This window comes from Anastrepha obliqua, chromosome 4 (genome assembly GCF_027943255.1).
Source record: "Anastrepha obliqua isolate idAnaObli1 chromosome 4, idAnaObli1_1.0, whole genome shotgun sequence".
NCBI classification, from domain to species: Eukaryota; Metazoa; Arthropoda; class Insecta; order Diptera; family Tephritidae; genus Anastrepha; species Anastrepha obliqua.
In genome coordinates this window covers 88,573,578-88,586,979 of record NC_072895.1, presented here as the reverse complement: position 1 = coordinate 88,586,979, position 13,402 = coordinate 88,573,578, and the positions used below count along the sequence as shown (strand labels likewise).

Sequence of the window (13,402 nt, the reverse complement as noted above, 5' to 3'; positions counted from 1 at the left end):
CATCACAGAAAAAAAAAATCCACAAAACTGAGACGCAAATGCTTTTGATGGCTTATAAACCATATATTGAACTGTCATTAGAACAATTTTGACGTTGATGTCATGAGCTGTTTTACAGATACAAGCAGTGTGAAGTTGGTAACACTTCATATCGTTCACCCTGTAATCCTGGCAAGCACATCGACATTCCTTCATCTTACAAGGCCAAGATGGAAAAAAGATACATGGAAAAAATTTTGGGATAATAACCTAATGAAAATAATAGTTGAACAGACTAGTTCATATGGCGCAAAAATTTTGAAAAGTTGTTCACTATGTAAAAGAAATTCAAGATTCCCAAAATGTGTTAATCAAATGCGATGTTTTATTGCTTTAGTTGTTTTGCAATGCATTGTCAAGAAACCGACCATACACATGAGCTTTTCAAAAAGAGAAACTATTTCCATGCCTTTTCTCACAAAAGTAATGTATTTTTTGATTGTTTTAACCCAACCAACAAACTTGTCAAAATATAAACTGTATTTGAAAATATCAAGCAAAACAAAATTGGTTTTTTTGCTTCTGTTGTCATTCATATTATTAATACTATTTGGTGTCGTGTCGACTGGAGACGCAAAGTGGCGAAACAAATAAATACCATTGGAATCGACTTGCAGCTTTTGACTTTATCTGCAGCCAAGTGAGTGAGTCTTCAGATGTCGTGGATTCGTCATACAGGCTTCGTTTCCATGCTCCTTTGGGCCGTCCTCTTCGGCGAGAGCCCTGCGGATTCTAGTCTAAGAATATTCTGCTAATGCCAGTCGCAGGTTTACGGATTGTTTGGATTATCCATTTTCACTTTAGTTCGTGTATTTCAATCTCAGCCGCACTTGGTTCGCTGCGAGCAAGGAGCTCGTCATTAGAAATCCGCTTATCTGGCCACCATCAAACAGCGGCTTATTAAAGTTTGAAGCTTTTTTCTTATTGAAACCGCTGCAGACCACGTTTCGTAGCCATACAGCAGTACAAACCTCACATTCGAGTTCCTATAACGCCTTAATTTTATTTCATGTGCTATATTTTTCATCAGTGAAATAAATTTTGTTTGTTAACAAGGAATAAAAATATATTATATATTTTCTAAACAACCAATACGTAACTTTTGATTTTTATTCATAATTGGCTTCTTTTACAGGCAGCAAAATTTTACTCTGCTTATGTCGAGTATACTCGTCTTCTCCAGGCGCACTAAACACCGAATATTCAGCTTAGGTGTGAAGTCTGTATTGTTGTACGGAAGTGAAACATAACTGGTCTCCAACACAATCACACAGAGGCTACAATCTTTCGTCAACAAATGCCTCCGCATCATCTGTAAAATATTCTGGCCGAACGCCGTCAGCAATGACGCGCTCTTTGATCAACGAATGAGGAGCCCATCCTATGGCAAATGGATAGGTCACACGCTAGAAAACCACCAGATAACATCACGAGAATGACACTAGACTGGAACCCGCAAGGGAGCAGAGGTCACGGTCGGCCAAAGATCACTTGGCGAAGGTCGATGTTGCGCGCGCTGGCAGATGCCGACATTACATGGAACGGCGAAGAAATAACAGCCCAGAACCGCCTACGCTGGAAAAGTCTTGTTGAGGCCATATGCTCCCGAGCGGAGCAAACAAGGATGTAAAGAAAAACAACTTAGAAGAATACGAAGAGAGCTTCTGAGAAACATGACTTTTTCCCATGCGGGGAGAGGTTTTACTATTCAGTTGACTTCGGAGTCCAAATTCGTGTAGGCACAATTCCGATAGGCTCTTACGTATTATAACATTTGCTTAGATCCATTGTGAGCTTTAGGATTATAAAGGAAGTTTAAGTTTCAAGGGCCGGTGTTGATTTTGAATAAAATACAATTTTTGAAGAAATTATTCTCATTTCTCTTTATTATGATAATATTGGTATGGCTCAATTACTTATCAAACAATCCATCCGATCGTCAAAATTTTCGATGACGCTAATTGAGCTTCTATGGCGTTAATGTGCCGAATTATCTCATCCTTTAGCTCTTGAACTGTTGCCGGCTTATCGACGTACCCCTTTTCTTTCAAATAACCCGAAAGAAAGAAGTCCAACGGTGTCGTTGACGTCTAAGTGTGGTTCACATTCAACATCGGCACTTGAAGTTTAACCACCCCTAACTTTATTAAATAGTTCAGCAAAACTTCCCAGCATCAGAAACTTCATTGAATGTCTTTAATACGTCGAACTTAGCTTACGATATAAATTAATAAAAAATTACTTAAACTATTTATATAAGAATACGTGGTATAAAACTCGTATTATCACCAACTCTTCATTTTCGAGTATAAATCGGCGAATCATAACTTGTTAATGGACAGCGCGTTTCGCAAATGAAGAAAGTTTCGCATGTGCAACTTAAATCATTCCATCGACCATCGGTTATAAACGAGATACAGTTTTCCTGACCTCCCAAATTATTAGGTTCACCTATACGCCAATTAACATAGGAGATTGGACGACCTGTATGGAACCAAACCCAACGGTTGTTATCGGCAAGTCTAGAACCGGCAGTCCAAAAGATCTCCCCATTCGCATTGAGCCCTGAACGTCGGAAGAGAGTTAAGAAAGAATAAATGATGTAGAATAGAAAGTACAGTAGGTTCTGTTTTTATGCGGTAGATACGTTCCGCAAGAAACAGCATAAAGAAAAAACAGCATAAAAAAAGCTACTAGTTCTATAGTAAAACTATAGATACGTTTCAAATGCTAAAACCGCATAAATCTGAAATAATCGCATAAAAAAGGGCACTAGTCCCATATTATTACTATAGATATGTTCCATAGACCGCATGAATCTGAAATAATTAAATAAAATCGCATAAACAAAATATTGTATCTTTGAAAATTATATCTTTATATATCTTCCATACTTGTAGGGTTAGCATTTCTGATGCAATCTGTGATGAGTTTTTGCTTAGCTGGTTTAGAATCTTGTTTATATGTACAATTCCCCATAGGTCGACATGCATTTTGTAATTTAAAAAAAAACCGCACTATTTCAAAACCGCATAAAAAAAAGCCGCATAAAAACAGAACCTACTGTAATATATAAAATAAATTTATACAAGGTGGAGTAAAATTAAACACCCTATCGGAAGGTTTATAATTATTGCAAAAGGCGTTGTACGTCAGTCATATTCAACACCTGTGAACTAGACAGCTATGATTTCGAGGTTGTAAAAGACTTTGTTTATTTAGGATCCAGCATTAACACCGATAGCAATGTCAGCTCTTGCCAGCAAATGCAACCTTGGACTAAGTAGGTAGATGAGTAGTAAAGTTCTCTCTCGACGAACAAAAGTAACATTCTATAAGTCTCTCATCCGGACCGTCCTAACGTATGGCGCAGAAGCGTGGACAATGACATCATCCGATGAAGAGTCTCTTGGAGTGTTTGAGAGAAAGATTCTGAGCAAGATTTTTGGACCTTTGCAGGTTGGCAACGGCGAATATCGCAGGCGATGGAACGATGATCTGCATGAGCTTTACGACGTCACAGACATAGCGCAGCGAATAAAAATCCAGTGGCTACGTTGGCTGGGTTATGTCGTTCGAATGAAAACAAACGCTCCGGCTTTGAAAGTATTCGATGCGATACCAGCTGGTGGTAGCAGAGGAAGAGGAAGGCCTCCTCTACGTTGAAAAGATCAGGCGGAGAAGAACTGGGCTTCATTTGGTGTGTCCAACTGGCGCCGGTTAGCACAAGAAAGGAACGGCTGACGCACTTTGTTGAGCTCGGCCAAAATCGTGTTAGTATCACGCTAATCAGAAGAAGAAGAAGAACTATACACTTGCAGTTCACAAACAGACAAGCAGTGGAGCGCGTAAAGATTAAAATAAGGATTTCCATCACTCAAAATTTCTTTTTTTTTTTAATATAGTTTCAAGAAAAAACTTGCATAACGAGCTCCTATTCAAAAATTCAGGGACTTACAATTTCAATCCGCCTCCGTATAGCAAATGGGTTTTTTCTTTCTCTGCTTTTATGGAAAGCTTTTTCATGTCAGAAATTCACTCGAAAGTTTGTCGTCGCCTGACGAGAGGCGGCGGCTATTAGTAAAAACCTTTTTTATCACCTAGTGTTTCATGTGCACACGCCCGATTAATACCAAATTATAGTCACTCGCAAACCGATCCAGCTACGAAAAAATAAAGACAATCTAATGGCATAAAAAATTAATTCTTACCAGTTCGTGTTAAATAACTTTGCAGCGCATCATTTTCTTCTTTCGAATTTATGCTAGCCAACGAGAGTCCTTGATAGCCACATATCTCCTGAGCTTTAAACCAGTTAGCCTGGAAAAGATATACGATTTTAGTAAGAGACCACAGAAAGGCGTGGATTTTTTTATGTCCCGATTGAATTTCTTTTTCCTTTTTTGTTACAACAACAACTCAAACGGTGTTCACAAACTACTCACTGTTGTATAAGCCAACATTATGAACATTTTCTCATTTTGTTGTGCTGGGAACGCGCGATAGTTGGACTCATCCAATGCCTGAATGGAGAAGTTCGGAAATATTAAATCCGAATTCGAGATTTCGGAGTCACTTTCTGCTTGTAAATTATGCCATGTGAAACACATAAAAAATACTACAAGCAAAACGTATTTCAACATTTTTTTTTTTTTGGTAAAGTTTTCGTGAATAAACCCTCGCTGCTGAGGTGTAAAGTTAAACTGCTTACTTTCCAAAGATTTGAGCGGGTTTTAATATACCAGGGTCCAAGTTTGCACGATGTTAATCAACGTGTCACATGCGACATCAATCATTGCAATGGAGCTGCTTTCAGTTACTTATCAGCGGCGTTCTAAGAAAGCTGGCAGAAAACTCATTAGGAAAAGTGGTAGTTAGTGAAATTAACTTTACTTCATCTAGACACGGCGGCCATTCGGAATTCACAGAGAGAACGTAGGTTCGAATCTCCGTGAAACACCAAAATTAAGAAAAACATTTTTCTAATAGAGGTCGCCCCTCGGCAGGTAATGGCAAACCTCCCATTACATTTCTGCCATGAAAAAGCTCCTCATAAAAATATCTTCCGTTCGGAGTCGGCTTGTAACTTTAGGTCTCTTCATTTGTGGAACAACATCAAGACGCACGCCGCAAATAGGAGTAGGAGCTCGGCCCAAAAAGGGTGTACGGGCCAATTATATATATATATAATCTAATCACGTGTAAAATAAAACAACAAATCACAGAAGAAGAAATAATTTAAAGAAATAATGTAAAAAAAATATTACTAGTTTGGATTGAAGAAAACGTGATTTAAGTTCTGAAGTTTTGACAAAGACGAGTAAAAATAAATATCTATAATAATGCCGTTCAACATATATAATTTATGAAGCTCGCTGCACCTTTCCACATGATTGAGTAAATTTTCCAAGTACTTTTGCACTCTATTTGAGATAACTCCAAACTTTGTCGTTCGCAAGCTTCAATGATCTCACATTTGTTTTTTTTTTTCAGTCTTTTCTTTAATGTAGGCTGTAAAACTGATAACCTATAGGGAAAAACGGGCTGCACGGCTTATTAAAACTCGCAAAGACGTGCATTAAGAATTACATGCAATAATATCTTCCACCCCAAATATATAGCACTGGCAACACAACGAACCCTAGAGGTTTAAGTGAGATCTTTTTACAGATCTACCTGACTTACGACAATACCAAAGTAGGTGAAATGGTTGAAGTACCATTCTGGCACTCCCCAAGTAGCACTAGAGCGCCATTTTGATACCATTATGAGACCTCCATCAGCCAGATATCTATAGCCAGCCCGGGCATCAACAGATGTAAGAGAGAAGATTGATGGAGTTTAGGTTGTCGCATAAGGCTGTCGAATAATCGCGCACCCAGAGACCTTAATCGTCTTGTTGCCAAACCCGAACATGTACATAGAAAGTACTCAAGAGTCTGCTCCTCGGAACAGTCCTCACAGTTTATAAAATGGGGATTAAATAGTAAACCTAGATTTTCCGCCTGTGTGCCGATCGTCCAAAGACCGGTAAACACAGCTACAAGTTTGAAAATTCAGTGGCGTGGAGTCGCCAAGACTTTCTGGGTCCTACGTCTGTTGTACTGTGGCTAAAAGGTTTTCGATAAAGCACATGAAAAAATGGAGCTCCATCTTTTCTGCGCTTTCTTGAGAAATAAGTTGTGCAACTCCCCTTTAACAACAGTCAGAGGGATGACGATGACCAGTCTTGTTTCACATTCCCTAAGCATTTTGCATGACTGCAAGAACTTCTGCCTGAACTATATTTTTATCAAAAATTAATGAAAAAAAATTTACTGGGAAAAATATTGTGCTGGGAAAAATGAAACAAACACGTTGAAGGAATGCCAATAGAACGACTCGTGAAATCAGCCAAGTTGGCAAGACCTACCACAACTAGACCGGCAGGAAATCCTCCCAGAATATGACTTGAATGTTGGACATCAGGCTAAAGAACCGAATTATAAAATGGGCTATATTATAAAACTTATATATGTAGGAGGGTCATTTGAAAAGTCCGTACACAATTAGAGAAAAGTCACTACCGGCGCGTATCGATTTTATGTTTAGTTAGCAGCATCTTTTAGAAGAACACACGCAAAGTTTCAGTCAGATCGATGTATTTCCTCATGTTTGGTATTCGTTTAAATCGAGGAAGTCGAATTATTTTCCTTTATCATCAGGACAACGCACCAGCTTACGCCTCAGCAGTTCTGGTCGCAAAATTAATTGATATAGGGTTCCAACTCGTTTCGCATCCATTGATTCTTGAGACTTGGCTCCCTCGGATCGAAGTGTATAATCCGAAGAGTAATTTTTATTTTTGTGCTAACTTTTCATATGGCCCTCGTATATTTTAAATGTATTATATGTATTGTAAGATTTATTTATAGTTACTCGTTTATTGTTAAATTTTGTTTTTAATAGGACATAGTCCTAAATAAAGAACGAAAAAGAAGAACAACAAAAAAAGGGACTTTTTATTTTATTTAGGGGATTTTTATAACACGGTGTTATCATTTAAAATAAAAAAATAAATAATTGGCGCGTACACTTCTGTTAGGTGTTTGGCCGAGCTCCTCCTCCTATTTGTGGTGTGCGTCTTGATGTTGTTCCACAAATGGAGGGACCTAGAGTTTCAAGCCGACTCCGAACGGCAGATATTTTTATGAGGAGCTTTTTCATGGCAGAAATACACTCGGAGGTTTGCCATTGCCTGCCGAGGGGCGACCGCTATTAGAAAAATGTTTTTATTAATTTTGCTTTCACCGAGATTCAAACCAACGACCTCTCTGTGAATTCCGAATGGTAATCACGCACCAACCCATTCGGCTACGGCAGCCGATGTTATCGTTTGGGTTTACAATAAAAAGGGTGATATAGTGTGGAGGATGTTCTTTATACAACCCTTCATCGGATGACTCTAGCTCGAAGCTATAACTTTTTATTTAGTATTTAAAAAAAACGGAATGGTTGAAAAAATATGCAAAAAAAAAGTGTTTTTTTAATCTTTTTTTTTACTTGCCCAAGACTCATTCGATATGTATAATAATTAAGAATCCGTTTGGTTTTTATTTTTCAGATCACCTGTTTTTTTTGGGCACCCTACCTTCACCGCGCATAACTTTGTCAATTTAAATTTTGATAAAAAAAGGTTACTACCCATTTTTTGGTTTCCACAGCGCTTCAAAAACAGTGCGAAATTTATGCCTCTACACTAGAATACCCCCTTAAAGCCGTGGATACATTTTTAAGCACTTCTTCCTTCTTCTTAGTATTTTCCTTCTTCTTCTTCTTTTTGCCCTTAGCCTAATTCTTATTATTTTTCTTATTCATATTCTTCCTCTTCTTTTTACCCTTACCCTTATTCTTATTATTTTTCTTATTTATATTCTTACTCTTATTTTTACTCTTATTCGTTTTCATATTCTTATTGTTGTTCTTCTTCTTTTTTTCGGGAGCATATGGCCTCGACAAGACTCAGTCTTGCGTTGGTTTCGTTAATCTATTTTGATTTCTTCTTCTTATATTATTTTTATTCTCTATCTTATTCATATTCTTATTCATATTTTCATTTTTACTCTAGTTCCTTTTGTTGTTCTTCTTCTTCTTATTTCATTCTCATTCTAAATCTCATTTATATTTTCAGTCCTATTCTAATTTTTGCTTCTATTCTTCTTCTTTTTCCCCTTCTTCCTTTTCCTCTTCTTCTTCTCTTCATTAGCTCACTAGCCGCCTAGGCCGTTTTGGTCGAGTTCATCAAAGGGCGCGAGTCGTTTCCTCTTTGGTGTACTAAAAAGCGTCAGTTGGACAAAAAAAATTAAGGCAAGTTCTGCCCCACTTGAAAGCTCTCTACGCCCTCTGCTACTACTCAGCAAATAACTCTTCGAATACTTTCCGGCCTGAAGTTTTTATATCCATACGAACAAACTGGCATAACCAGCGGGACCGCTGGGTCCTTATACGCTTTACTGTTCTATGTAAAACAGCTCACACCATATTTCAAACGGTTATGATATTCGCCGTCGCTAACACACAAAAGATCGTCTAGGCTTTGTGCAATAGAACGAACAGAATGACAGACTTTTTTTAAATTAATTTTATTAATTATTAATATTTAAAATTGAATTGAAGAATAAATCTTACAAACTAATTGTAAAAATAAAGCAATATTAACGAAATCTTATGCAGATTTACTGGTGCGGTCTAGTTTATCCCCAGTTCTCTCGTTGCATTTGTAATACTTTTGCTAACTTTTGAATTTCAAAAAGCACCAAAGCTTGGAAAAAAGTGCCCTACCAAACTAAAAACACTAATTATGACAACAAGAATTTTCCCTTTTTCATCCGTTTTTGACGTAGAGCAATGAAAGAAGGGGTGAACGGTCATGAACTAAGTACTTTTACTCCTTTGAGGAATAAAATTGTGAAATATATAATTTTAATTATCCCTACCACATGAATTATAATATTATGCTAGTGATGGAGATAAACAGAAAAAAAACGGAAAATAATGATAATTTTTTCGTCTTCTGATGTGATGAAGGTTCAGTGATCAAAATGAATTGAAATGAATTTCAAGAGATCAGTGACGAAGATGGAGAATACAATGAATCAGAAAAACAATAATAAAAATAATTCATATTCAACATGGTAGACAACATGGCTGTAGGTAGCGATCGAGAACCTTACGAGCTTTTTTCTAATCCTGGCAAGCACATCGACATTCTTTCATCTTACAAGACCAGACTTTTATTTTATATGGAAAAAATTTTGGGATAATAACCTAATGAAAATAATATAATAGTTGAACAGACTAATTCATATGGCGCATAGTTTTTGAAAATTTGTTCACTATTTCAAAGAAATTCAAGATTCCCAAAAAGTGTTAATCAAATGCGATGTTTTATTGCTTTAGTTGTTTTGCAATGTATTGTCAAGAAACCGACCATACACATGAGCTTTTCAAAACGAGAAACTATTTCCACGCCTTTTCTCACAAAAAAAAATGAATTTTTTGATTGTTTTAACCCAAGGAGCAAACTTGCTAAAATATAAACTGTATTTGAAAATACCAAGCAAAAAAATTGGTTTTTTGGTTTCTGTTATCATTCCTATTATTATTACTATTTGCTATCGTGCCGACTGGAGGCGCAAAGTGCCGAAATAAATAAACACCATTGGGATCGACTTGCAACTTTTGACTGTATCTGCGGTCAAGTGAGTGAGTCTTCAGATGTCGTGGATTCGTCATACAAGCTTCGTTTCCATGCTCCTTTGGGCCGTCATCTTCGGCGAGAGCCCTGCGGATTCTAGTCTAAGAATATTCTGTTGATGCCAGTCGCAGGTTTACGGATTGTATGGCCTATCCATTTCCTCTGTGGTTCGCGTATTTCGTTCTTAACAGGACCTTGTTCGCTGCGAGCAAGGAGCTTGCCATTAGAAATCCGCTTATCTGGCCACCATCAAACAATGGTTTATAAAAGTTTGAAGCTTTTTTTTTTGTTGAAACCGCTGCGGACCACGATTCGCATCCATACAGCAGCACAATCCTCACATTCGAGTTCCTATAACGCCTTAATTTTATTTCATGTGCTATATTTTTCATCAGTGAAATAAATTTTGTTTGTTAACAAGGAATAAAAATATATATTTTCTAAACAACCAATACGTAACTTTTGATTTTGAGTCATAATTGGCTTCTTTTACAGGCAGCAACATTTTACTCTGCTTATGTCGAGTATACTCGTCTTGGGTGAAAAATAATTATAATTGAACAGGCAGAAAAAGTTCTTGAAAATAAAGTTAAACAGTTATAGTTTTTATGCTTTTATGTTATAGTTATATGATTTTATGCTTTTAACTGTCTATGAGAAATGCATATAGATTGAATTTGAGCTAAGAAAAAACGCTAAAAAAGGCAGCAGCTCTAAACCATTTTTCTTTTTGTGTTGTTGGCATTTTTATTTTCAAAATGTACTAAATCTAGAGCTGAAGGCACTAAGTTGGCAACTAAGATTTCCATACTCGCATTTAAGGCGAACTTATAGAAGATGTTCCAAGGATCAATACTCGGACCTGAACTTTGGAATATAAGCTACGATGAAATCCTTGGAATAGAGATGCCTGAGGATGTGCATTTAGTGGGATACGCAGATGACATTGCAGCTGTAATAATCGCCCGAAACACTGACGAAGCCAAAAGGAAGTTAAATCAGGTGATGATCCGAGTTCAGACATGGCTAGAAGACCATGGATTAAAGCTGGCCACAGAGAAAACAGAGCTAATCCTTCTAACCAACAGACGTATCCCATTAGAAGTAGGCATACAAGTACTGGATGCCACTTTATCGACAAAAAGAGTGGTCAAGTACCTAGGAGGGCAATTAGACACAAGGCTAACCTACTGGGCGCATATAAACCATGCTGCCACAAAAGCTGCCAAAGTAAGCGGCATGTTAAGTAAGCTCAAGGCAAACCTTAGAGGTCCAACGCAGAACAAGCGAAAACTTTTAATGGACACGACGAACTCGATTCTCTTATACGGATGCGAAATATGGGCAGATTCACTAAGGGTGCAATGCCGGCGGAAAATTCTGCAATCTGTGCAACGCACCTGTGCTCTCAGAGTGGCTTCGTCATACAGAACAGTATCTGAAGCAGCGGTGTTAGTTATAAGCGGAACCATCCGTATAGATATTTTAGCACGAGAGCGCAAATGGAGATGGGAGACAAAAAACACAGGAATCCCAGTACCACGCTTCCCCGATATTAGAGTTCAAACGCTCACACTTTGGCAGGCAATATGGAACTCTGAACGGTATGGTAGATGGACAGCGAGACTAATACCCGACCTAAAAAAGTGGGTAGAAAGAAAGAACGGTGAGGTTACCTATTACCTCACACAGTTTTTGTCCGGACATGGGTCCTTTCGCAAGTATTTGTGGTGAATGGGAAAAGTGAGCCAACCAAACTGCATTTATCGAGATACTGAGTAGGATGATGCGGAGCACACTTTCTTTAAATGCGAGATTTGGAACGTAGAGAGAACAGGTCTGCAACAAGCTATTGGTGTATTTACACCTGAAGAAATGATCGAGAAAATGATGATAGACGAAGATAAATGGAATGCCGTCGCAAATTTCGCGGAGGATATTATCCGAAAAAAGAGCCGCGAAATGGAAAGTTATGCAGAAGAGCATTGAGCATAGGTTTCTCAAAACAGGCGACCCTGGACGCAGGGTGAGTAAGTAAGTGTCCTTGGCCGTCTTGGCCCTCTACCTCGAAGCAATGCGGAAGCAGTCCCGGGGTGGAGGGAAAAATCCAAGAGAAGAGGAGGGATATTTTTAGTGGAATCACCACACAAGTAGTAACGACGGTTACTAAATATATGGTGCGAAGGCATTTTTAACCCAACCTCACCGCCAAAACAAAAAACAAAAAAAATAGAAGATGTTCTCAGCAGAACAGCTGATTTATTCGCCGACGTCATCTGCGATTTCAAAATTGTCAGCAGTGACATCTATCATCTGTTAGGGGATACTTCGTCTAGCCACCGTTCACTTAACTAACTGGACTAGTATCTATTCTAAATATGGCCTAAATTGGACACTAAATACACTTCATCGAACTATCTCTCTCGATCAGAACACCCTCTAACGGGGCCTTTCATATTATCTTAACTTTTTGCCAAAACACGCATCACTTTGCTTTGGTTTCCAAACTGCACTTCTCCCCTTTTTTCTCAGCGAAAACGTTTCACTAATAAAACTTAAATACCGTAGCCCCTTTGCTAGTCTCACAAAGAATGAAGGACTAAACGACGTTTTAAGTTAATCATTGCATAATGATAATGGAATCCTAGTGAAAAAGCTGCGACACGCTGCGACTAATGCGTTTCATTAAACTGCATCCGATTGCATTAAAAGTAAAATAAAGCAGTCGAAGGAGAGTTGAGGAGGTGCTGCTACCTAGTTATAGTACAACCGCAAACGTAAAATTGGTAATAAAATTTAACAACAAAAGTGAAATGAAACTTGGCAGGGTGGTATGTGCGTGTGTATGTGGTTTATATACGCGCAAAATAATTTCACTCATTAATTTTTTTTTGTTTTGTCAGTTGTAGCTCATTAAAAAACTTTGCTACTCACTTACTTACGCTCTAACTCGCTTTAATTATCTGCTATTTTTATTAGTTGTCTACACAGCTTTTTTTTGTTTAACTATTAAGCGACTTTATTTGCTTAATGAGAATGACAACTAAATGCTAATGAAACGTACAGGGACTGGATCACTTGAAAGAGGGACAGGATAGAAATGGTTACGTGGAAATGAGATTGATTTTCAGCAGAGTTTTGCCAAAGTTAAAAGAAAAGTTAAGCATTGAGATGAAATAATTTAACTTCAAATTCGCTACCAAGTATCATATAATAAGGCATGTCCATATAAAGGATGTTTTTAGAGGTTAGGTTTTCAAGTTGGCACTACTTTTTTCGTAGATGGTCTTTTTGACAGCTGTCACTTGATTTATGCTCTGTTTGGTTTGCCATTTCATAATGAATAGACTTACACCTGAACAACGCTTGCAAATCGTGCAAATTCATTACGAAAATAATGGTTCGGTTCGCGCGACGCATCGAAGAAAATTTTGTTCAGCGATGAAGCTCTCTTTTGGTTGAATGGGTATGTCAATAAGCAAAATTGTCGCATTTGGAGTGAACATAATCCACAAGCCATTGCTGAGACGCCGTTACATCCTCAAAAAGTCACTGTTTGGTGTGCTCTATGGGCAGAGGGAATCATTGGTCCATATTTCTTTAAAAATGAAGCCGGCCATAATGTTA

At 37.8% G+C, this 13,402-nt stretch overlaps 1 protein-coding gene across 1 annotated transcript; it reads right to left on the bottom strand.

Moving 5' to 3' along the window:
• Window positions 1-1,991: 1,991 nt before the first annotated feature.
• On the bottom strand, window positions 1,992-4,753 carry LOC129245714 (perlucin-like). Its single transcript, XM_054884056.1, has 3 exons — window positions 4,485-4,753; window positions 4,251-4,359; window positions 1,992-2,604 (listed from the first exon to the last, which is right to left on the bottom strand). Exons 1-3 carry the CDS (start codon window positions 4,680-4,682, stop codon window positions 2,336-2,338), a joined length of 576 nt encoding a protein of 191 aa, XP_054740031.1. The 5' UTR covers window positions 4,683-4,753; the 3' UTR covers window positions 1,992-2,335.
• Window positions 4,754-13,402: the final 8,649 nt, after the last annotated feature.

Bases quoted from the DNA above. Each gene is read 5' to 3' on its own strand.
- LOC129245714 (XM_054884056.1), bottom strand. From the start codon at position 4,682: ATGTTGAAATACGTTTTGCTTGTAGTATTTTTTATGTGTTTCACATGG. The intron at 4,360-4,484 runs GTGAGTAGTTTG...TATCTTTTCCAG, and splicing joins TAATGTTGGCTTATACAACA to GCTAACTGGTTTAAAGCTCA. The intron at 2,605-4,250 runs GTAAGAATTAAT...TCCGACGTTCAG, and splicing joins AAGTTATTTAACACGAACTG to GGCTCAATGCGAATGGGGAG.